This window comes from Pleurodeles waltl, chromosome 4_2 (genome assembly GCF_031143425.1).
Source record: "Pleurodeles waltl isolate 20211129_DDA chromosome 4_2, aPleWal1.hap1.20221129, whole genome shotgun sequence".
Lineage (NCBI taxonomy): Eukaryota > Metazoa > Chordata > Amphibia > Caudata > Salamandridae > Pleurodeles > Pleurodeles waltl.
In genome coordinates this window covers 342785001-342811795 of record NC_090443.1, presented here as the reverse complement: position 1 = coordinate 342811795, position 26795 = coordinate 342785001, and the positions used below count along the sequence as shown (strand labels likewise).

The 26795-nt window shown below is 41.6% G+C and overlaps 1 protein-coding gene across 4 annotated transcripts in view; it reads left to right on the top strand.

The window, feature by feature from the left end:
* LOC138294138 (E3 ubiquitin-protein ligase TRIM39-like) overlaps window positions 1–25631 on the top strand; it is a 431514-nt gene extending 405883 nt beyond the window's left edge. For all 4 annotated transcript variants that reach the window (XM_069233336.1, XM_069233333.1, XM_069233334.1 and 1 more), the window contains one exon: window positions 24216–25631. In XM_069233336.1, coding sequence (XP_069089437.1) covers window positions 24216–24727 — 512 coding nt within the window. In that variant the 3' untranslated portion in view covers window positions 24728–25631. The remainder of the gene's footprint in view (window positions 1–24215) is intronic.
* Window positions 25632–26795: the final 1164 nt, after the last annotated feature.

Genomic DNA, 26795 nt, shown 5'->3' with positions numbered 1-26795 from the left:
ATGCGTCTTATGCAAATGGTTACGCCACCCCCTGGTCAAAACCGCAGACGTGGCAGAGGAAGCGGAAGACGAGGCGGGGTAAGAAGAAGTAACCAACAGTAAGAGTAGACTTGAACGCCCAACCTGCCAGCAATTTGAATCACTCGAGTACTGTTGTAAACATTTCTCACAGTACTTTCACAGATAATCAATTACGCATACTTGATCTAGGACTAAGCTTCTGTCCGAATGTCCAATGGGACTATGTTGGCACACAAATTGAGCTCTACAAATTTGTTCGTAAATTACGTTTAATTAAACATTTTTCAAACCAGGACAAAAAACGAATGGTAGAGAATGAGAACACTAGGGCTGCAGTCTCCGGATTCAATATTGCGGATAGTTCACAATTGATGGCTCAGTGATCTAGCCAATGAAAGTAATGAATTTGGATGTTCTATACACAATGACACTAATATCAGTACTTCTACACTTAATGAGATGGGATTTGTAACCAATCTCTAGGACAATAGTCATCTGAAATTGTCGAGTAGATTTAATCATCCACTACCTAGTGGGAATTTGATTGATACATTCCACGAACTAGTGATTAGTGACATTGACAAATTCCGCATTAAAGGTCCCTCGAAAGCATTGAAAACAGTAAATAGAACCAACTTCACTCAACAAGACTGGAAAGACTTAAACACATTGAGATCCAACACGTCCATTGTCATGAAACCCTCAGATAAGGGTGGCAACATCGTCATTATGGACACAAGTGATTACATCAAAGAAGCTTACCGACAACTGATGAATATAGATCATTATGACAAGTTGCGGATTAACCCTATAACCCAATATCTAGTGACCTATCATGCGATGCTTAATGAGTGGTATACTAAACAACTTATGGATTATGATGAGCTCATGTATTTAAAGATTGATCATCCTAGAATTCCATGTATTTATTTTCTGCCTAAAATTCATAAGAACAAATTACATCCCCCAGGTAGACCTATAGTCAGCATGAATCAGTCTCTGCTTGAAAACACCTCGCAACACTTAGACTTGTTTCTGTGCACCTTTTGTTACCGAACTACCATCATATCTACGGGACACTAATGATTTTCTGGCTAAGATACATAACATTCCATGGCATAAAGACTATTTACTGGTCACCATGGATTTAGCCTCTTTGTATACCTCCTTCAAACATGAATATGGGTTACAAGCATGTAGATATTTTTTACAAACACGACCTATTGAATTTTTTGAGCACACCAACATGCTCTTATCCATGCTACAATTTTGTTTAACCCACAATCTGTTCCTCTTTGACAATGATTGTTTTTTACAAAAACAAGGGACGGCTATGGGGGCGTCCTTTACTCCCACATACGCTAACCTATATATGGGCTGGTGGGAGAAGGAGGTGGCATGGTCTGAGAACAATAACATTTACATGGATAGAGTCATATTGTGGGTGCACTATATTGATGATCTGTTTATTATTTGGGATGGTACAGAACAATCATTGTTGGAATATATAAACATACTAAATAATAACAAACTTAACATCTATTTGGAAGTCACTTTTAGTAGAGAAACAATAGAATTTTTAGATGTCCTATTAAAAGTGAAAAATGATCATCTAGAGACCACCATATATCGCAAACCCACGGCTTGTAACTCCCTATTACATGCTAACAGTGGACATCCTATGGCATTAAAATGGAGTATACCATATAGCCAGTTTCTGCGGGCTCGCAGAATATGTTCAGACGAGCGTAGATATGATTCGGAAGCCAGGACAATGATGGAAAGATTCTTAAATAGAGGTTATCCTCTCAAAATTCTGATAAATGCACAGAACAGAGTTAAAAACAAGAGTAGAGAGGAGTTACTTTTTAACAACACAGCAACCAACAGTGAGCTGAAACAATCATCGCCGAGAATATTTTTGCAGTATAACCAACATGATTCGTTGAGAACCATACTTCAGAAGAATTGGCACATTCTACAGAATGATTCCACTATTAGGGACAGCATTGGTCCGCATCCATCAATCACTTTTCGTAAAGCTCGCTCACTGGGGGATCATTTAACCAGCAGTTATTTTTCTATGGAAGCTAACACATCCTGGTTGAGCCAAAAAAGTTTGGGATTTTGGAAATGTGGCCATTGCAAGGCTTGCAAGTATGCACAAAGTATGCAGAAATATCAAACCTTTGATGGTCGCTATTGTGAGATTAAAGATCGTATCACATGCGACAAGGAATTTGTGATCTATGTTATCGATGTGGATGTCACAAAAAATATATTGGCAGTACTATCCACAAGTTAAAAGTTAGATTCTTGCAACACTTTAGAGTTATAAGAGGATAGAACATATCCCCTGGCCAAACATTTTTGGGACATACATAAAGGAGATTCCAGCACATTATCATTTTATGGCATCAAATCCATCAAAAGTAATACTAGAGCTGGGGATAGAATATTAGAGCTTAGACAAATGGAATCAAAGATGATTCTATTACTAGGCTCTGAATCTTCTTGGGGGCATAATCTTGCTGCTGAGTTACATGTTCATCTCAGATAAGAGATCTTCAATGTTGCGCAATTTTGTTCATATATAACTATGGATACAATACCATTTTATCACTGCCATTCACCAGGGGTGATGTTAAGATGATGACTATTAGAAGTATAGAGGTAGATATTTAGGAGTTTATATTTATCTCCGACTGAGGCTTTATGAACTTTTTAGATAAGTGGTTATTTTCACTCTTATATATATCCTCTTTAGAATCCTTTTCAGGATTGTTTCTTCCTTAGAATTTAACAAACATAGAAGACTGAATCAATATATTTATAGGAATTTTTTCACCATATAATCACAACTTTTTAACACAAATTAGCATGTGGTATATACACCTTTTGAATATAGAAATAGTTTAGATCACATAGCACCTTTTTAGATATGTATTTATGTACTATGATATAATTAGACAGAATTTTGGTTCAAGATATTTATTGATTAGACATAGAAAACAAAGTGTAGGTTGACAGTGAAGTGGGAAATTGAAACTAAAAGATCATACTTCACTGAAGTTAACTTAGATACTGTAATTTTTAATCGATAGGAGATCGAATAGATAATATATAATGGGTTTTTATTCTGAACTCAATGATGAACTTGATTTTACATATTTAAATTATAACTTCATTGATAATTATCTTGTCGATTGTTTTTAGACATTGAGGAATTTTGTACAAAAAACCATTTATAAGACTTTACAGTACTTTGCAATATTTACAATATTTGTGATAAATTGATTAATTTTCATTGAAAAAATTACAAATATTGGTATACCTACAGAGATAAATATATCCCACAACCATATATACCAAAAAAACATTCTAAAAATATTTGATTCATTCGATTCATGTAGATTGACTAGAATAACTGATGATAATGGTTCTAATGATGCAGTAACATGCAAGGTTTTGCATAGAATAGTTAACCTATGATTTTCATGAAAATGAATTAATGATATGTACTACATATTTGGGATATTCATGTGACATATATGATATATCTATGTTTAAACTATTTAAATTATTATAAGCGATTCATGTACTAATTGTAGATTTTAAATCCTAAATTGGAGGTTTTTGCATGTTTTAAGATGGCCGCTGCATTGGATCAAATCACGATGTCATGAAAATAAATGAAGGATTTTAACTTGTATTTAAATGGTGCCGGCTTGATAGCCAGATTTGTCCAGTAGAAGGCGTTCTTCCGAAACACGTTGACATCTCACTTCAGGACTCTGTGTTACCCTTATAAGAAATAAGTTCAATGAACTGAATTGGCTCTTGCTCCATACAATGTTGTTTCAATAATTGGGATCTGACTAACTGGATAGGTGCAGCCGTCAGATGGTTATCGTTCCATCTGATGAAGATTATATATATATCAAAGAAATCAATGACAACACTTGCAATTTGAGATTCACAGGCAAGATTGATTCGCAAAAGATTGAGTTTTTAGATATATCAGTGATCGTAATGGACAATAGAATTGAGACAACACTACACAGGAAGAGCACAGCTGGAAACAGTATATTACATGCCAAAAGTTATCATCCACAGCCATTGAAACATAATATTCCTTATGGAGAGTTAAGAGCAAAAAGGATTTGTAGTACAGAACAAAATTATGCTAATGTAGAGAGTGAAATGATACAAAGATTGAAACAGAGAGGCTATGCCAATGAGGTTTTAGAGAACACCGTTAGAAGAGTAAAATCCCGAATGAGGGAACAGTTACTATTTACGACAGATAATAAAACTAATGTGCTGGACATCAAGAATGACAAAAAACATAATGATACGGGGATCGTGAGATTTATTACTACATTTAATACTGCACATGACTCCGTAAGAAAGTTACTGCAACAACATTGGCATATGCTCAAAAGTGATCCAGTTATAGGCACACTAATAAGCAATAGGCCCACCATAACTTATAGAAAGGGAAAATCAATGAAAGATTTGTTGGTCAAAAATGATGTGAGACAAGAGAAACCATTGATTAAGAGTTGGTTAAAGGCACCAGATGGATTTTTCAAATGCACCAAGTGTAAGGCATGTAAAAATGGGGAAAACATCAAAACTATTCAATTAACTGATAGAACTACACATACCATCAAAGGCAGATACGACTGCAAAAGTGACCATGTAGTTTATATTTTAAAATGTAGTTGCCCCAAGCTATATGTAGGTAGCACCAAACTCCAAGTGCACAAAAGAATTTTACAACATTTAAGGGCCATAGTTAATAGAGATGAGTCTTACCCGGTTGCCCGACACATCCATGAATTTCATGGAGGTCGCATGGAAGAAGTTAAATATAGTGTAATAGATGGAATCAGGAAGGATATCCGTGGAGGAGATAGGGAAAAACAGCTGAGGAGATTAGAGTCGGGATATATATTGGCATTCGATTCAAGAGAACCAGTGGGGCTTAACTCGAGTGAAGAGTTATACATACATTTAGGTTAGCATTGTTAAATTATGGATTACTTTTCATTAATGATATGAATAAGTTTATTATAACGTGTTAACTATTTTTTGAGATGGTGAATGAGTATATGGGAATCTTTTTCATTTTAATAATTGTCCCTACAAACAATGCCCTACTTAATATTAATATCAATGTGATTGGACCGGGTGGATTTCTCATACATATTTTCTTCAGATGAATACACACAGCAGTTTCCCAGAGACAAATATCTTATTTCATTCATTAATATTTACTAAGATGTGTAAAGTTTTATTATTGTTTCTTTGATATCTTTATGTGTGTACTTGTTCATTTTGTCATGTTTATTAGCATATTGGGGCACTAGGTTTATATATTTTCGCATATAATTCACAAATTTTTTCTCAAATGGAGTATAATGTAGTGGTTATTTAATTTTCAAAGGGAGTGTATTGCTTTAAATCAATGTTACTACTAAGGATATTTAAAGGGGGCCAAAATGGCGGCCCGCAGGTTGAAGAAGGCGGTCACGCCGAAACGCGTTCCTGCTCGGTTATAATAAACCTTTCTAACCTTCGTGGAGTGCTGGAGCCTTAATGTTTATTTAAGGAAGTGTATTTGATATATATATATATATATATATATATATATATGTGTATGTATATGCGTAGATATAGATATAGATATATAGATATATATAGATAGATATATAGTCATCTTTGTTACACCCATAGTCGCTCAAGAAATATTGAAATTCATGGTCAACATGGTTTCTTTCCCTACTGCTATCAAATTTGCCTCTAGTATTTGAAGTTTAAGCTCTCTAGCACTCTCATTACCATCTTTCTTTTCACATGTGTGCATTATGAAATTTAGCATGTAGGTCCAGTTCTCCGTTTTGGTATTACATATAGTATAGAACCAATCAGCAACAAACATTTTGCCATAAAGCCTTTATATGTTCTGTTATCCTTTTCAAAGGGAGAATTTTACTTCTCATTTATGTTATATTTACATATAATGGCATACAGAACTGGAGATACAAGAGATATAATCAATAGTTGAAAATGTGGGTACAATTGTATTGAAAGTTTCTGCATTTATCCAGGGCCGAACAGCACACTGAACAGCTACCAAATTTGAACAAATGCTTTTTTTTGCCTGATCTAGGAGCTATTTGACAGGATAACAGTCTTTTTAAGTGGTACATCTACAAAAAGTAATGCTTGTTGTTCACTGTGACACTGTGTGTCTAAGAATCTCTAGATTATCTGTCAGTGCTTACTAGGAAGCTGGCTAAACTTTGAAATCCCATCACCCTATGGTGAAATTGTTGTACAGCTCTCCTGATTGTGACCTACCTTATATTCAGCATCTTGGTTCATAGTGGATGTCCTATCAACTCTCAGTACTCTTTCCTGCTTTCTTGATAGCACTGCCATCATAAATCCTCTTTTTAAATGGTATCTTCATGTCATTGATATTACTAATAAATGCATAATCCATTACAATTCCTCCTTGCTGCAGCCTTTACATGTTTGAATAAAACTGTTTATTTGGGATACCACTACTGAGAGACAGTCAACATTGAGATTTAAATTTGGGTCAAGCCACCAATAGTGTGGATATCTATCAAATACATATGAATCACACAACCAAGTACTTCAAAATGTAATGACTTAAAGTATATCCTCTATGAATACTGTACCAAGGAGTGCAATAGTGGATATCAGCTGCTAGCAAAACTGAACACAAATAATATTTGTTACTAGGACACCCCTAGTGGTGAAACAGCCAATATAGTAGTCATTGTATAGGTTATTTCAGCAAGGAATCATGATTATGTATAAATGAAAGAATTATTGAAATAAACCCTTTAATATGGTGTGACCCAAAAGACTGATTGACAACTTATTGTCCATACTTAATAAAGATTCTCAATAGTAACCATATTGTATGCCACTCGCATGTGTCACTATCTGGCAACCAGCCTTTGGGATATGCTGCCCTAATATATCTTTGAGGTTTTACTATATTCATGCCTAATTTAATATAACATAAGGGCCTTTACCCTTACGGTGTCGTTCCCATTCAAGCAAAGATGGAAATCGAGTCACTATCTTCAGGTGAAGTCAGTACTTTAAAAATGAGACAACATTGTTATTTATAAATGAAACTTCTCCCCTAAGGTTTCTTTGCAGTGCCTATTTTAATATATTTTACTAGAATCTGAATGGCTTCAACCTTACAGTGGAGTTTTTATATTGTCTTAGGCTAAAATGAAACCTGCATGTTCAAATGAAGAGTAGTCAAAAAATGAGATGCCATTGATAGCGCATACCATGAGCTAAGTAGAGCCTAGTGTGAGGTTAGGACATACTTAGCAATTTGTATGTAGATATATACTTGTTTTTACTAAATGATTTATTGTGTTCTAGAACTACCCCTTAAAGGGTGATAGTACCAGGAGGCCTGCAAGACTATTGCTTCAGATGATGCTTGGAAACATTTTCTGATCCACTTCTCAGTGAAGGGACATGAGCACATCACCCAATCCCACTCTGTCTTGACACACACTGAATTTAAAAATGACATTGCAGCGTGGGGCAGTTAATATAGTTTGGTGATATACGTATTATAAGAGGTACTAGGACAGTTTATACTGTAGTATTTAGTTTGTATAACATTGAATGATTTTTTATCAAAGGTGGTCTCATGTCTTCATAGAAAAGATCTGAACAGAAAGACCTTCATTTTTAAATGGAACACCAATGATGAGCACTTTAATTCACAATGGGTGGTGTTAACTCTGTATCAGTTTTAAACTTGTGAATTTTCCTTCTACCCTGAGAGAGTTGTGGAGAAATTACCCTGAGTGACTAAATGTGTTTGCAGTTTCAATATCAGAAAAATATTTTATGGACTAAATTTACATTAAAACCAAATATGATACATATATTGAAGTGCTAGCAGTCATATTGAATACAAGAAGGAACTCTGCTATGTTTTGGTTTAGAGAGCCTTTGGGTTGCAAGTTTTCTCAACTGATTTGCACTTAGTTGAGAGATGATTACATTAATTAGAAGAATTAGTTACTAAAAAAGCAAAGATGATGTGATCCTTACCACCTTAGATAACTATATTGCTTTATGTAACTGCCATTCTGCAGACAGTAGGGGGGAGAGAGTCCGATTCCAGGTAGGGTTTAGACGTGTCTGTGTCCCACTTGCTACTGCAGGAAGGCTGGCGACAGACAGGTGCCCAGGCATCACACTCCATTGTCCTAGGTTTTTAAATATGCCTGCTTGGAGCGAGCATCATCCCTACCTGTGGTGAGAGCCGCCCCTTGCACAAAGTTGGTTTCTGCACTACAGTCAGAAAATGTAATTTGAAAAGGAACCACCTCACACCGGTTTCAAGTTATTAGACAATGGGTCCACATATACTGGCTGGACAATACAAGGGTGGGACACAAACCATCCACTTAGTTGAAGTTCCATGTTCTTCCGGAGTAAGGAAGGGAGTGCTCTGCAGAGAACACTAAGACTAAGAGCTGCAGTGAGACAAGGGCTTCATGACAGCCAGTCTCCCAAAGGTAAGGGTAATCACCAGACGTCTGCACCATTTGCTGGAGAGGCTGTGGTCCTGCCCAGCAACCAGAAGCCTGACTGCCTGCTCAGAGGAAAGGACTGTACTTGGTCCTTTAGGAAGGTGTGACTGTCCAGGAGGAGACGCCCAGCCGTGTTTTTATCGTGATTAGCACAGAGAAGAAGGAAATTGCCATTGAAAGTGAAGCTAGTGCTGACCAGAACCTTGAGTAGTCATCTGGTCTCCCAGAGCATGGTTCATGTGGTGAAGTGCGTGAAGAAATTAAAACCAGAACATTGTGCTGCCCAGTAGCCTTCCAGAAGGACTTATGCTGCCACTGTCCAGTCTGGTGTATCCCACAAAGACCTTTCATCATCACTGAAGCAGAAGACCTGCTCAAAAGGCTGGAGGCCACATCTGCTAAAGGGAACCTCCCATGGAACCTGTTGTGCTCATCCCAGCAGCACAAGTGAGGAGCGAGGCTACAAACCGCAGACCAGTAACACTAAAGACAATGCCACCAATGGGATCCCAATAAATAAGTACACCATGCAGTGCTTCATCAAGCCGCATCTCTTCTCAAGATGGATCGTCAAGCCTGAACTGAACAGACTGAGAGACTGTCTTGAATGCAGAAAGACATTGGCCATTACAAAGTTTACAGATGACAGCATTAACAATATGGAACAAGAACTACCTGAACTGACCTACGAGCTGCTGGTGTGAAAATTATTTTTGACCTAGCAATAGTGCTTAATATTTACACATCATCATATCCCTAATAAGTAACTATAAATAAATGGGGCACCCTAGAGTGGGACAGCACACCACAGAAAATGTGGTACTTGACCAGAGCCCGTAGATGAGATGAACCCTGTAGCTCTACCACGTCCAACTGTGCAGAGTGTAGTTTTGCTGTAACAATTAATGTTTCTATCTTTTAGAAAAGACCAGCACTGGCAGTAAATTACTAGGTCTGTTTTGATACAAATTCTAGAGAATACCTCCAGACCTGTAGGAGTGTGGTCTCAGGCCCGTTAGTGCCAGGTCTCAATTCAGTGTACCTACTGATTAGAGAAGATTAGTGGACTGCAGCACTTACAGAAACCCACCAAGCTATTCCCTGTGCAGGCAGTGCTTTCAGGTGACTTAGCGGTCCCATTAAACAAATTCAGGGACACACCACTTTCTTTGTCTTGCAGGCGATACACTCAAATGTTGCACTTAGAAATCGGGACTTGTAGCATTACAAATGTATTTTAAAAGGCTTAATCTTGTGCAGGTAAAAATGTACAGTGATAACACAGGAGAATACAATTGCAGTTAAAATTATCAACGAAAATAAAAACATTGCTAACATTGTTTTGCATGTTAAATGGCATCCTAGACCCTAATGCTATTTCTAAACCCTGTGCTAATTTAATAGGCTGAAATATGAAATATCATTCTTGGCTGTCAAGTATTTGGAATGGAGAGCACAACATACCTTTCAGAGACTAGATTGATAATCAGTAAATCAGAGTGACAACTGGTTAATTTCTTGAGCGAAGACCTCTCCTAATTAATGCGTATCAACTTACGGGGTCTCCCAAGTAACTTTAAGAATCAGTGTATATATATATATATATATATATATATATATATATATATATATATACACACACAAATAACTGTGGTTCACTTGGGGTAGCACTATCTGCAAAGAATAATGCTCTGTAAATAAATTACAATCAATGAAACATATGCCTAGCACCCAGAATTAACACTGATGAAGACATATACAAAGAACAGTGCAAAACAGGCTGAGGGTCATTGAACTAGTTAGCACGGAGGAGTCTCTTCGCCATCGGAATTAGCCAGACAAATCGATCCACCAACTTAAAACGTCCGTGCACCACACACAAAATTGAGTGAGCTATCAATATGTCAATCTTTTCCGTGTCAGGTGAGGTTTCCTGTGTAGCGCAACCCCCAGCCTGTTTTGTACCGCTCTTTGTTTGTATAGGTCTTTGTGTGTTAATTCTTGGTGCTAAGCTTATGTTTCATTGATCCAGATTTTTTTGCACATAGCATTATTCGTTGCAAATATTACTATCCCAAGTAAACGCTCCTATTTAATGGTAACGACATGATTCAATATACAACTCCACAATCTACCACGCAGAGGACAACGTGCTTGATGGATGCTCAGAGGCCCCAGGGACAGGAGGAGACTCCAGAGGATCCCTCAAGAACGGAACTGTTGATGGTGATACAGGGTTTCCAGACAGCCCTTGAGAGGGAAATTGAGGCAAGTTCAATTGATGTCAACCTCCTCTGTACCAACCTATGCATGGAGGTGGAGAGAGTCCACACAGTAGAGGGCATGGTATCAGAATTGCAAAGCGAGGTCGAGATGCTAAAGAAACAAATGGCTAAATTGACAATGCTATTGGGTACCCTCCAGGATAGGGCGGGCGATGCAGAAAACCGCTCCTGCCACAACAGTCTCCTGTTTTTGGGGTTTCCAGAGTGGGCAGAGAGGATGTGGAGGCCTTTCTGAAAAACTGGATAAAGAGTGAACTTCTTTCAGAGGTCTTAGTGAGGTGGTTTGGGGAGTAACAGGGCCATAGGGTGCTGGTGCCCTCCCTCTGAGGCCCTACTGAGAGCACTGATTACACGAATCCTGAACCACAAAGACCGTGACTCCATTCTGAGGCCCAGATGATATGTGGTGGGTTGTCTTACAAACTAGCCCACACAACATCACTAGCTCTCTTTTTGAGCTAGAACAACGGTGGGTGTTTAAATTGCGCACTCACATCAATGGACTGAATGATGATATCCCTTGGACCAGTCTGGCCCATTAGCTCCATTGATTGGTGTCATATTCATGTACTCTTTGACATTAACCTTGCCCCTTGCACATATATATTTTTTGCTCTGGTACCCTATTTTTATTTTTTTCTCACTGACCTGTACTCAGACAGCACTGAGTATGAAATCTGGTTACATTATTACATAATCGCATTTAATGTTGGAGGCTTAATCCCCCAAGACACTCCGTGGACTCTTCATCTTTCCCGAGTCCTTCCTTTATTTTTATTATTCTTTTCTCTTAGGCTCTCAAAACAGAGTCCCTCGTCTGTTTTCTTCTTTCCAGCTGCGTCCCAGTACTCGGAACGCAGCATGACTCAGCGAGCCCCGGAAACACTCTGGTTTCATTTCCGGGTCACAGCATATTAAACCGGAGCGTCCGGAGCTTCCTTCATTCGGGAAACACGGACCCGGGTAGGTTACCCGCCGGCAGTGGCAGCATCTGCAAGTAAGTCATGATTCTCCTGGCGGTTCTTAGGACTCGCGTCTACTAATCATAGACCCGGGTCTTCTTTACTTGTATTTTCACTCTCTCCAGTTTGATTCCCGATGAGGGGTCAGTCGGTACACTCTCGCTGTGCCTTACTCATTTGCTCAATACTTTTCTATACTGATCATTATATGAGTAATTCCCCGCTTTTCATGGTCACTGCTAATCTGACATTCTCAACACATTTAAACCCTGATCCACATAAGATAACTGGGCCCTGGATCCTTGTCATACTGATCATTGGGGATCATCCACATGATACTACCTATGTATTTTTACTTAAGAGACCTGCACTATACCAACAATGATAATATGAGTACCTAATTATACATAGGTAGGAGTTGTAGACCTGTACTTCCATGATGTTTGAATAAGACACATTTTTACAACTAATTGTTGTGCTACTCAAAAAAAAAATGTTGCACTCCTCCTTCAGATTAGTTTCGCGCTTCACCACTGGTCTGTGTGGTCCTATGAAGCACGCTCCCTAATTGGGATGGTAAGCCAAGACTACTTACATGTGCATGAAATCTTATTTCACGAATTGACACTCACTGTGCTGCACTGTTGTTTACTGCCACCGTCTTTTGTCATCAATGTTTGTCATAATTGTTAACACGTATTGACTTCTTTTGATTGATCTGTGTACATTTGATTGCAGGGCGACAGTTAGGAATAACTTATTTCCCAGACTAATGTAAGTGATTGGATACTTTTTTCTGAGAATTTCAGGTGAATAGCAATCCACACATTTTTACGATTAAGAGATACACATAGTCATTAGGTCCTGAAGAAGCGTCACTGGATCCGTATGGACCACCAGGACGCGAAACATGTTGACCCTTGATAGGGATGGTTTGGAAATTCCCCACCATTACTTCTCTTTCGATATAGAGGGATTGATCATTATCTCTTTCACCCTTGTGACTACTTTTTAACCTTGGCCTCCATCCCTCATTTGGTCTAATAAATTGATTACCCGTTGCAGGTTTTAAGGGCCAATTTTAATCCCCTTCACTTATCTCCTTCCTTTCTTACTCACACTTGGGGCCCTGGCATCATCATTCAAAAGATCTCCGGCAAAGAGCCCCCCCACTTGGGGTGGTGCCCGTCAGACATTGCAGTGCCGGTCTGAGGAGGAGCAATTCCGATGATGAAGCATGACATCCTTCTGGATGTGTGAGGTTTCTTGCTCCTAAATTTTAGGACCCTCTTCACTGTATCCTTTCTTTTTCTAGCTGGAACAGTGTATCATATTTTTTGACAGATCTATCGGGAGGATATACTCTGGACCATAATTTCTCCCTATCCCCCTGTTTACTGGTCCATTTTGAGGCCCTCTAGACAAGAGGAACGACCCACCTTGGAGAATCATGTTCCATCTATTTACCCAAACTGCACAAGAATGGTGCAAACATGCAGGAAACTCTTTGCATGAAGGTGAAACAAAAGCTGAGAACAATGGGATTCCAATATGTTATTCCCAGTGCACCTAAAAGTACTCGTACATGGCAAGAGTCACTTTTTGATAACCCGGAGGTGGTCTGTGATAAGGCAGAGATGTACAGGCCTGAGAGCTGACCTGAACAGCGGTCGGCGATGCATATGAAAGGCGGCACAGACTTCACAGTTGAGACCGAAAACAGGACACAGATTGACTTCCAGGATTCTGGTCTAGGAAGATGAGACTATGGCCAAAGAGGGAACATCGGCATCTGATGAGCCAGACACACCCAGGGAGGGCCTATGTTTGTTGGACAGCTAGGAGACAGGCCCTATGGGTAGGGGAAAATGATTCATGAACTGTTTGGAGCTGGGACGTTGTCTCGAGTCTAGATGGGTGAAGGCAATGCTGAATAGGCCAGGAGGTAAAGACTGCTCCCTGGTGAGCATATATGATGAAATGCAAATGGATTCAGAGAACTTGAAACTAGATTTTGCATACCTGCTCTTATTCATAAACTGATTGGGGTAGCAATTGAGAGAGTAATGAAATCCCACACTGGGGGAGGTTTGCTAGGCTAGTCATGTCCATCCCTCCCACCCCCAACCCTGGGACTTCTCTCCATACAGAGGAGTACAGCTGGTGGGCTCGCAGCGGCTTGGGGTACTCTGACACTGGAGGCATAGGCATATTGCAGGCCATCGGCAAAAACAGATTAACTGTTTAGCTAGTTGTCTATACGCAGTAGGAGTGTTGTATTTCTAAAGAAACATAGGAGTGGGTTGGGTATACGATTACTTTCTGGGTAGGTTTCTAGTTACAAAAGCAACTGCACCTACTGCAGTAGGATGCTGGGAAGGGAGGAAAGGTGAGGTATGGGAACTGGGCAGGACTGTCGACTGGGCCAAACCCTGCTAGGATGAACACACAGGTCATTTGGTTGACTATGGCTACTGTTCTGGTGTCCTGGAACGTGCAGAGTCTCAGTGGGTGATAAAAAAAAGATAGTGTTATCCTACCTTAAACGGTATAAGGTGTGTATAGGTATGTTGAAAGAAACACTTTTATTACAGAACAAGGTAGTGAAACTGGGCAAATAAAGCTGCTACATATTCTAACTGCGCTGGGGGGTGGTTTTATGGATACCACCAGGTGTCCTCTTTGACAAGGGAGTGGTGCATGTGGACCCTAAAGGGAGATACCTGATAGTAGTAGGGGTGAGACCTGCCTGGAGAACACACATGCCCTAACATGGATGATGGTGCATTTTCCCAGAGGTGGTGCGGGCGGTAGCCCCCTATATAGCAGTGCGAGTTATTTGGGCAGGAGACCAACTGCGTACATGACTGGTAGCTAAATAAATCTCTGCCAAGGGGAGGCCTTAAGTTCCGCCTGGCACAGACACTGACGAAAGCAGACCTATTTTTTTATGGAGACACCATCACCCAGGGAACAAGGTATTCCCATATTATTCACCCATAAATGGGGGATAAAGCCACATAGACAATGTATTGGGAAGGAGAGAGGATCTGGACTTCGTCTTTGACATATTTAAACAGAAATTTTTGAACACTCACCTTTACTCCTGACTCTCTGCTTCGGGTGACCTAGACCTAAACTCCTGTAGTAGAGACTAAGGATGGACGGGTTGAGGGGGCCATGCTTTTATCATGCACATTAGTGAGTACTCCCTTCAGTTTTTCCAGGGGAATTGGGGCCCTACAGATAGCAGGGCGGTGGAGTTGGTGGCATACAAGTTTATATTGAGGGGGGAGTGCATGGCTAGGTGAGTTGTGTACGCAGACAGATTGAATGAGAATTAATAGTCTAGAAGCAGAACACACCAATTTAGGGAATCACCCTTTGAATGAGTGTGGTGGGTGCCAACAACTACTGAATATCACTAAATGGGTGGGAGAGGTATGGATGAGGCTGGATAAATATACACATGCAGGACAGACACTGTCCTCAGAGGGTGACAAATTTGGCAATTTGCAGGTATGATTGTTGAACAGGGAGAAGCCCCCAGGCATATACTGTCCCTACGGGGGACAGCGGAGCTACCCTAATAGCTAGAGCCCAGATACATGATGCATGTCATACATGCCTCCGTGTCTGGTTTAGCTGCAGTCATGAGTTGCCGAAGAATGCCTTGGAGTGGTTCCTTAATGTAACAAAGCTGATGAGGCTCAAAGAAGAACAAAGACGGAGCCTTGATAGTCCGCTGGAGGTGGGGGAATTCAAGGAGGTGCTCTTGGAAATACTGCAAGGTAAAACGCTGAGAGCGGATGGGTTGCTCATGGAGTTCTACCAGGCCCTACTGGATTCAATCCTTGAGACACTCCAAGGGGCATTTGTGGAGGCATAAGAAAAGGGAGTGCTCCCCCAGACTGAGGGAAGTGGTGATGATCCGGATTCCCAAGGGAAGAAGAAACCCCATGCCCCTCACCTCCTGTCAGACATCCATGCTAAATGTGGATTTCAAGCTGCTGTGTAAAGTTCTGGCAATCACGGTGCTGCGAGTAGTGCATGAGCTGGTTCACCCCAACCAGATGGGTTTTATCCCAGGAAGAACCACAGTGTAATATATCGGGTGGCTGTCTCATGTTATGCACATGGTTGCAGAATCTGTAGAGGACCTGGCATTGGCTACGCTATGGAGTGTGCTTTTGACATGGGCTGGAACTATATGTGGACGATTATCCACCATATGGATTTCACCCCATGATTTTTTGGCAGGGTTAAATTACTGTTCACTGAACCGGTGGCTGGAGCCCATACAGGAAACTTAATCTCTGAACCATGGTGCAGGGGCCAAGGCAGGGTTTCCCTCGGTCCCCAGTGCTCTTTGTGCTAGCAGTGGAACCACTGGCCTCCTGCCTTTAGGTTTCCTAGGACCGTAGGGCATACAGACAGCTAATGCAGTCCATGTAGTTTCTATATATGCAGGCGACATGTTGGTATATCTCCAGAACTCAGTGTGTTTGGTGCCCCTGCTTTTAGGGGTGATGCATGATTTTGCTGCAGACCAATAGAGAAACAATTACATTATTCCTACTGGGGCTATTGGGAAAAGAGGGAGTCCCTTTGTCAGAGGGGCTAAGCTTGGCTGCGAGCTTGAAGTGTTCCAATACTTGGGAATTTGGGTGTCTTGGGACTGCGAGGAGCAACACGATTTGAATGTGGGAAGGGCTGGAAGGGTCCTTTGAATTCTGGAAAATGCTCCTGATGCCTCTGAGAACGGTGACCCTGCCAAAGATGGTATATTTTGCCATGGTGTTTGTACATTGGGATGTCTGCTGCCTTGTTTCAGGCAGTTATTTGTTTGTATTTTCTTCGACACTATTAAGCCTGTTCCCAGCCTTACCCGTGTCCATGTATCGGTATACAACCAGCCTTAATAGGGAGGGGGGAATTTCCCAGCTTTGCAGCTTAGACCATAAGACGTTACACTGCACTGCATGGAAAGCAGAACTAAAGTCGACAAAGCATAGATGTAGATTGGATGAACAACGCCTTGCTTGTTCTATTAGCAGAGCGAGCATGGAGGTGTTTGTAGTAGTGCCAGTTTTCTTTATTAACCCAGTCTGATTAACTGGTACTAAAGAGCCTGCTTCGGCCCAAACTGTCAAGTCAGCAAGGAAACATTTTGCAAAATATTTTGACTCCCCATACATTAGAGCAATCAGACGGTAGTTCGCAGGGGACATCACCTTCCTTGCCTTATGAATTGGGGCCAAAATTTAACCATGCCAGCTATCCGGTATTACTTGATTTATTAGGACATGATTGTATGAGCTGGTCAGTTGTTTAGCTCAGTACTGGGAGTTCTGTTTGTAAATTGCTTGCGGTATGCCATTAGGTCCTGGTGCCCCATCCTGATGACTAGTTGTAATGATTTTCTCCATGTCCTCCATGGATAGAGTTCTTACAGGGCTAGTTGCCTCCATGATTATAAACTCTTCTTCTCAAAACCCCTGTGGCGCTATCTGGCCCCCAGACATTTCCTAGAGATATGAGGACCAGGTGGCTTCCGAGCTGTTAGAAGTAATGGCGGGCAACCGCATTCATGTGGAGTGAGTCACCAATTGCCAGAATCCTCTGGCTTTCCTTTTCCTATAAGCTGTGAGTAGTTTACACTAATACAAGTTCTTCTCATCCTTTACTGACTCGTGGCTTTTTTTTTATAGAGCGATCTCAACTTTGTGAGTCACATACCACATATTCCTTAGAGTTGGTATTTCCTGTACCATGCATAGCATTGTACTTCAGTTGATTATATTATGTCGTCCCCTCGATTAGTACTTTGGGATGAAGGTGATTCTACATGATTTATTGTCGTTGTAATCCAGGTTCGATGTTGTATACTTTGTGGGATGCAAACTACCTTCAGTAGGGTGTTGTTCTGTATTAGCTTGCGGAGAATGACTTGGGTCATAATTGGTGATCACGAAGGGACACAGTGCAGGTTAAGTTGGTTGCTGGCTGGATACCTGGCTTTCCTTTCTGTATGACTGAGTACTATTTGTGCTTGTATTTGTCACCCCTGCTGCCACCACAGTGATTTTCATTTGCTCTAATGGAGTTAGTGCTGTGCTTTACAAATTCAATGACTGACTGTCGCCCCTAATGCTATCTAGGCACTGAGGGAGCCGGGTCTCTGTCGAAAAGCCACGTCTTGAGTCTCCTTCTGAAATCTGCCTGGGAGGGAGCAGTTCGGAGGTGCAGGGATCCTAGTTGAGGACTTGGTTGCTATGTGGGAGAAGGAGCAGCCTCTGCTCTGGCTGTGATGGATGCGGCAGGAAGGAGGGGGTGTGGTTTCAGCAAGGCAGAGCATAGTTGTCTAGTGGAGATGTGGAAGTTCAGATGATCGTTGATTTAGTTTGGGGCCAAGGTTGTGTAGAGCTTTGTATGAGTGTGAGGATCTTGAAGTGGCATCTCTTCTGGATGTGAAGCCAGCGGAGGTTTCCGAGGTGGGGCACGATGCTTGCACACTTGGGAAGGTTCAGGATGAAACTGGCAGCGGAATTCTCTAGAGTTTGAAGTCTTTTAAGTAGCTGGGAAGATATTTCAGCATAGAGCACATTGACATAGTTGAGGCAGTGGTAACCAGCGTGTGCTTGACGGTTTTCCTAGTGTCTGTGTGGCTCCATCTGAAAATGCAGTGGAGCATGCAGAGGATGTAGAAGCAGGAGGAGGTAACTGAGTTTACTTGTTGATTGATGGGCAGTTTGCAGTTGATGATGCTGATGTTCCGTGTGTGGTTTGGTGGCGAGAGTGTGGGTCTCAGTTCTGCTCGCTACCAGCTTTGTTCCCAAATGGAGGTGTTCTTCTTGAAGATCAGGACATTCATTGTGTCTATTTAGTTTGAGGCAGGTGTCTCTCATCCATGATGCTAAGTTGGTCAAGGCGTTGCAGAAGTTTGCTTTGGCGTTGAGGGGGTCCTTGGTGAGTGAGAGGATAAGTTGAGCGTCAACAGTGTATGAGACAGTTGAGTCCGTGGGATCTGATAGGTGCAGGGGGGTGTTGTCAGAGTCACCAGATCCTCTGGGTCTGTGCACGCTCCCAACACTTCCATCAGCAGACAGCTCCAATACTCTGATTAGAATGTCAGAGTCTAAGAGTCCAAGTGGGGAAAAGGGGATTAGGTAGGGAACAGCTCGGAAGGAGACCTGTGGGAAGCAAAAGGTTAAAACACACTATCAAGATTATATCATATTAATCAGTACTAGGCTACTCTAAGCATGGTCATACTGAAAACATGGACAACTTAAGCATGGAATTAAATAACTACGCTTCAAGATAACAGGATACCAGTGAGGGAATCAAGAAAGGTTAAATACAACTTTCAAATTCAAGTATAGTCTTTTACATGAGGCTCAGGAAATAATCTAAAAGAATTTCTAAAACCACCATATGAATCGTGCTTGAGGGACTATTATGCACATACAATATCACATCATGAACTCTAGCACTTTTAGTTTTCTTAAATTGCAGGAACATGAATTACGCACATTGCAGATTTTAACAAAGGTTGTAAATACCATGAAATGATTGTGCACAATGAATAACATAAGTTAGACTCGAGAAATGAATCGCGCGTATTGCCTATTCGAGGACTCCCAAGTAAATGCCATGAAATGGTAACACACAATGAATACCATGAATTTGACACAAGAACTGAATCGCGTGTTTTGCCGATTCGAAGGCCACCACGTGAATGCCAAGGAATGGTGGCGCGCACTGAATATCATGAATTAAACACAAGGAAAAGAATTGCGCGTCTTGCCGATACGAAGGCTACCATATGAATGCCAGGAAATGGTGGCGTACAAGGAATAACATGAATCTAAGCACCCGGAAAGAATCGCGCCTCTGGCAGATTTGAATGCCACCATATGAATGTCAGGAAATGGTAGCGTACGAGGAATAACGTGAATTACACACAAGAAATGAATCGCGTGTCTTGCCGAGTCGAATACCACCATGTAACTGCAAGAAATGGTAGCGCACAATGAATGTCAAAGTTAAACATGAGAAATGAATTGCGCGTCTTGCCGATTCGAATATCAACATGTAAATGCCAGGAAAAACCAAGAGCACATTCACACGCACAAGGTAAAATCTCTCAACATGAAAGATTAGGCCCAAGAACTTGAATGCCTTCGAAAATGGGATCGGGGGGCCCAGCCCGACCTCCGTCTTACTACCCTGATCAAGGATCACCAAAGTAATGAAGGGCGAAAGCCTGGAAGATCAAAGTAGGCCTCCGGAAACGGAGCTCAGGAAGTTGCTGCTGCTCTGCACCAGGACCTCTATAAAAGGGAGCCAGCCCAGCTCCACGTGCTCACTATTCAGAGTCGTAGCCCAGCCCACAAACAACACCCAGGCATGCTGCAGGGAAAGCTTCTAGAAGGCCCTGGAAAGGGACCACAGCCTGACAGTCTGAAAGCTTGCAGTAGTACATTGCATATGAACAGTATTTATATGCACACTGAACATAAGTCTTCAGGATTAAACTCTGCAATGCAAAAGGTTAAACAACATCATATCAGCACAATGCATAAATTGTTAGCTTGAAATTACTAGGTTTTTGCATTCTAGTCGCCCGAAGAGCGCGCACTGCCCTGATGACAGGTGTTATGCAGATGTTGAACAGAGTGGGACTGCCGGGAGAACTTTGGGGTATGCCACAGGTGCGGAGGTGAAGGGAGAGGGAGGCAGATGTTCTGGGTGCAGCCTGAAAGGAACGAGGCGATCCTCTTGAGGGTGTTTAGCTGGATGCTTATGTCGTGAGGTTTGTTGAGGAGAGTGTGGTAGGCGACAGTGTTGAACGCTGCGGAGCTAGTTGCAAAGAATGGGCGAGAACTTCACTTTATGCCAGATTATCTACTTGATTACAAGTACCTTCGCTTGTTCCATCATCACAAACTTGGCTTATCGAAAGTTGGCTAGTCGAAGGTTAGTGTCTTCCTGTGGTTGTCGATCCTGTCATAGTTTAGGTGGGCTTTTGGAGAGTACATCTTTCTGGTCATTAACTTCTGTCAACATTAGCTCCTCTGGTCACCCTTCTTTTCCAAAGTCACTATTGGTTTACTTGATGGTATGAAGATAGAATAAACATGTTCATTCTGCACTGCTGCAGAAGCTTTGGCTTGTAATGGGATTTCCTGAGCCTCTTATGCTATATTTTCGTCAGTTGCATATTACCTGCAGCATGATCACTTATTGCTTCGTGATCTAAGAGTGAGTTATCGAGGGGGGGACTTTCATAAATCTGGTTAATTGACTTGATAGCTTCATTGCCTTCTTGCATCTGACCAGCTGCAGTAATTTGTTGAGTTGAATCCTGCTGACTACCAGAGTTACAATTATCAGATTCTTTCAATATTACATTATTGCAATAGAGGACTTTTTGTACAGCTGAAAAATCATATTTTAAATGAGTTTATATCTAATAGCACAGTTTAATGCATCCAGAAAACTTACCATCTTGTCAATAATCGTATTGCATGCACAGGATGGAACTGGCTGTGCTGCGTCAGCTTGTGCACTCTGGATCAATGACTTTAAAGCTCTGATTTTTTGTCAATTGCTGTAACATGAGTAGTATTAAGGAGATCGGCCTGCAGGTCTAACTTACCTGCGTGGTATCAGGTCTAAGTTACCTGCGTGGTATCAGGTCTAAGTTACCTGAGTGGTATGTTAGAGCATTTACTACAGACTAGAATGTGCAGAGCAGAAAATCCTAGGTATTACTTGTCTCACCTTCCTGCCGAGACATAGAACATTAGGGACGATCTGATCTACAACTGTGGAGGGAGAAATCAGGTCTTGCTGACAGATGTGAGTCAGTTGAGAGCCTCCTTTGGTCCGTCACAAGCCTTCAGCAGGCCTTCCCAATTGCTGCTGTAGTCCTCAATCAGGTAATCGCAGTTCCCCAAGTGGCGGCAATCTGCACTTGTTCGCCACGGCTCTCAGCAGTTCTTAATGGCCCCCAGCGGTGTGGCGTGACTCTGTGGCTGCCGTGCGCTCTTATGGCAACCTTCTGGCACCCCTGGTGCGTTATATTAGTTTTTTTTTTTTTTTTTTTTTTTTAGCAATAATCATGATTATCCTGATGGCTGTGTGAGCAGGCTCCCGGGCTCCCAGGAGTCCCATCCTGCGGCGGGCGGTTGTCCTCTTGGGCGTGACGTAGCTCTGCAGCCGCAGGCCCTTTAACTAGGTTACGGATTTGCAGGGCACAAGGTGAGCACCTGGCCCCCAACGGCAAAGGCAGCAGCAGCGTCACACGATTCTCCGGCTAGCATCAGAACTGGGCGAAAGCCCACACCCGAAGGAGGCTCGAGGTGCCGAAGCGGAAACCCTCCGAGGCCATCAAGAAAGCATGCCAAAAGGGGGGACCGGAAGTGGCCTCCCTCCCACTCCCCCCCCCCCCCCATGTGTAGACATCTAGGGCTGTATTACATCTTAATGTGTTTGTATTGATTAGAAAATAATACCTAATTCAGATAACCGTAAGTTAGCATCACTAGGCTGCACCCAGCTTGCATTACATCAGTTCTAGTTTGCAGAAAGAAATATGCGCTTTTATTTTGTGAACGAGCCTCTCCACGTACGAATTCTGTGTGCTTTTCCAGTTCAGAAAATCAGCAAAATTGCAGCCTAATTTATGGTCTGTGTACTACTAAATTGTTAAAATGTGTGTTCCCTCGAGTAAGCCATGTTCAAGATGTTCATTTAATGTCCTTTGCACAAGGCTTTTCTAGGGACCGTCCATTAGTTGAGTCGTCTACTGTATTCCTATATTATATAAAATGGCATGCCCTGTGCGTCATTCCCTATGCACACCTGATTCACTAGTATGCAGTAGAAGTATGTTTAGCTATGTGGCTTATTGAATGTAACTTATGTATTAGGATGTTCATTGGCTTTTTGAATAGATACATTGCTAGTTCAACCCTATTATGTCATCTCACCATTTTGAGTTTTTGACTTTTATGTCTGTAATCCTATAAAAATTATATTTTTGGGATATGTGCCAGTCTGTTGGCTTACTTCTTTGGGAGCAGACTCCGTCAGTTTGTTTATTTGCTTTATATTTGTTTCTGGCTATTGACTTGTTTAAAGATTGAGTTTAAGTTTTCTCACTGTTAAGGACTTTGGCTATTTTGTTTGAGCTAATCGTATTTGATTTCCTACTCTTTTGCTTTCTGTAATCCTAATTTTGAATAAACCTGTATGGTTTACCTTAGAATTCTACCTCATATTACATTTGTTTTATTTGCTTGGACTCAGTCTTATGATAACTCACCTAACCCTGATCCTACGCATTGACCCTCTTAAAGTATTTTAATTAGAGCGTCAACATTCATAAGGTGCCTTTGGACACAGTGGGTGTTTGCCCCCCTTTTTGTTTGCCCCATGGCCGCTTTGATACTAAAGGGACCATAGTCACTTTCACTGCTTCTGTAAACAATGTCACAGCAGTACAACATTTGAAGTGGAACAATCACAAAAGTTTTCCCTAATTTGCATGTGTGGGTATCTTGCAGTTGAGGGATTGCATTTGCGCCACATTAGTCACTGGTGCCAAGGCAAGCAGGCAGGTGGAGCACAGATTGTGTGCCATGTATAAGGTAATGCAGAGTCGGTGAGTCCCGTGAGAGTACTCTTATGGAGGGAGAAGGGAGGTGGTTCCTGATACCATCCCCACCCAAGACCTTCCGCTGCAGGTTTGTGTAGAAACACACTGCATCCCCTTCTTAAAAATGGGAGCGGAAGCGGGTACCTTGATTTCAAGCTCTGGCTCTGCCTTTCACTGATGATCTTTCCCCAATGCATGTGACAGTAGTCTGAGTTCACAACTCTCTTGGTGAGATCAGATTTTCCCTCTAATTGACGCCCTGCCACAGTCTATGCCATGAGCACCTAGGTAGAGGTGTGCCATGCTGCAGACAGGTATAGGACAACCAATAGGCAACATAGGCCCAGCCAGACTTGCATGCTTCTGACCATTATGAGATGTTTATGCTTCACTTTGTGCTGTTGACTTACCTCTTGTGCTTAAGAGGGTCCACAAGTATTAATGTTTTACTATACTTTTAAGTCAGGTCGCAGTCACTATTGTCCCAGTAGAAGGATTGGGACCTAGACGGTTGCTATTTTAATTATTCTTTGATGGGTTTCAAGTACTCGTATATTTAAATTAAGCTGGTATTGTAAGAACCTTGAGGAGCGTGTGGGTTTTAGAACGGAAGGTGAATTCTCCTGTCTGGTAGTTTTAATGCTGTCTTCTTTCTCTGCAGTGAAAGTGATTCTGGATCCAGACACAGCTCATCCAGACCTCCTCGTGCTTGGATGTCGGAGACTTGTGAAAGTCATACTTGGAAAACAGTCTGTACCGGACAACCCCAAGAGATTCATGAATTATCGCTGTGTGCTGGGTAGCAAAGGGTTCACCTCTGGGAAACATTACTGGGAGGTGCTGCTCCTCTATGGAGGGCACAACTGGTCTATTGGGGTTGCAGCAGAATCTGTGAAAAGGAAGGGATGTTTCAGGTGGTCACCTAAGGAGAATGTATGGGCTCTGAGGAAGTGTGCTCACGAGTACTGGGCGCTCAGTTACCAACCAATCTCTCTGCTTGTGCATTGGGGTTTTGTGAAGCTTGGAGTGTATTTGGACTATGAAGAGGGGCGGCTGTCCTTCTACAATGCTGTCTCTTTGAATCATCTGTTCACCTTTACATGCAAATTCTTCCCATTTAAGATTTTCCCAATCTTCGGAGTGGGTGATAGGACGGAGATGAGGCTTCAGTAGCAGCTGCTGCTCCCTTTCCATGCCCCTGCTCCCCCACACACTTAAGGCTATCCTCTGGATGCCAGGGGTGTGAGTAGAATATCCCCCAGGGTAGGATGAGCACCTTCTCTCCAATACCAAAGCATGTGTGGAGCTGTGTATGGCACACCATGTTCATTTCTTTTGTAATTATTAATGTTCACACATGGTCTGGTAGAGTTGATGACTACTGTAAAAAAGAATATAGTGAGTTTTGATTACAGTGGAAGATCACTGTTGAAGAAGCTCACCTGCAAGTCTTTGCTGGAGGCTTCCCCACCCCCATTTAGCCGTTGACTAGTTTTCCTCGACTTGCAAAGGTTGGCAGCTGCCCCACTGCCTTTGTTCAGACTGATAAAACTCTTTTCTTCTGCATTGATTGATGCCCCTTTTCTTTGTCCGTATACAGGGCAAATATCCATCTTTTTGCTTCCAGATTTTGTGCGACATCTCCGCGTTTCATGCAAGACCATGTCTCTAAACGTGCCAAGGCTTTCACTTCTCCATTATAAATGGGTTGACTCTGTGGATGTGGTCACCCATTATGTGTGATGAGGTGATTAGTGGGGTGGATGTGTGCCGTGTGGGTAGCTGTGATGGACTTGGTGATACGTGGCATGTTATGGTACATGTGAGGTGTGTGTATGTGAGCTGTGCAATAGTAGTTGCACATAGCAAGTGGTCAAGCAGATTTGACCTGTGAGGTATGGTGTGACCTGAGTAAAACGTGTTTGAGTGATACAATGATTCCCTTGGGACAAATATATTTATTGTACATGTTAAATTATTAAAGTTTTATAATCTATTTTCACAAGTAAATGATGGGGTGGGCAGGATGAAGATAATAAAGCAAGCTGATACTTTGAGTTTGACATACTGTATGAAAATATGAATAAAAGATTTTGCATTTAAAAAATCAAATGCATTGCCTATTTAATCCATATGACTGGTGTTACTCACTGCTTCACCGTCAGACTCATTTTCCGTCCTGTGATATTTGTGATACACCTGCATTTGAACCTGCTGGATCCCTCCAACTCTAGTGCACTGACCAGCACACAGCTCTTAGTGCACCTCAGTGCTGATTTACAGCTCCTGCTATTCCAGAACTAGGATCCACATACAGTTCTGCCAATGCACCTCTACCCTGCCCTTTAACAATGCCACTATTTCACACCTGGCACTGCAAGTGCATCCCATTCATGACCTGCTGCACCCATTCTTTTTCCAACACAGGAAGTCCTACCCAACCCATAAAGTGGTCTCAGTCATACGCTCATATTTAGGTAGTGTAACCCTCACATTGGGCTCCATTGTCAGGCCCTTATATGGTGTCAAAACTTCCCCACACTGCCATTGCTACCACTATTTTATGGTGTCAAAAATTCCTCCCCATAGTACCATTGCCACCACTATCCTGTATTGAGATTTCTTTTGGTCTGCACTATGACCTTTTGGTCACTGTGGTAACGTATGAAAATAAGGCAACTGTGATTAAAAAAAAAAAAATTAAGTGACTTTGGGGGTTCTTTCTGCAATTGAGTACACTAGGAAAGGAGAGCAAAACAAACTGTCAAATTGCCATGTTCAATTTAAACATAGCTTCTTTAAAAAAAAGAAAAAAAAAGTGGTAATTTATTAATCTGGGTTAATAGATGAGTAGCCCTGTACTTCCTTCCGCCCACTTAGTAACCCATCTAATATATTTTAAATTTACCTCTATGCATTGGTGGAAAGCAAAGCATTAAATTATTTCCAAAAATATTCAACATATATTGTTTCCATGTTTTGTTTAAAATATAAAAAGATTTGTCTTTAACGTCCTTTCACAAAAACAATTCATTGTAATATCATTTTGTACAACCAGTTATGACATCGGAATCATGGGTTCTGTCTGCATCGTGGGATCTTCGTTGATGGTCATAACACGTTGACGAATTCCCTGCTGCCAGCGAGGACCCCGAAACACCTTCTTGAATATATACAGGGAGTGCAGAATTATTAGGCAAATGAGTATTTTGACCACATCATCCTCTTTATGCATGTTGTC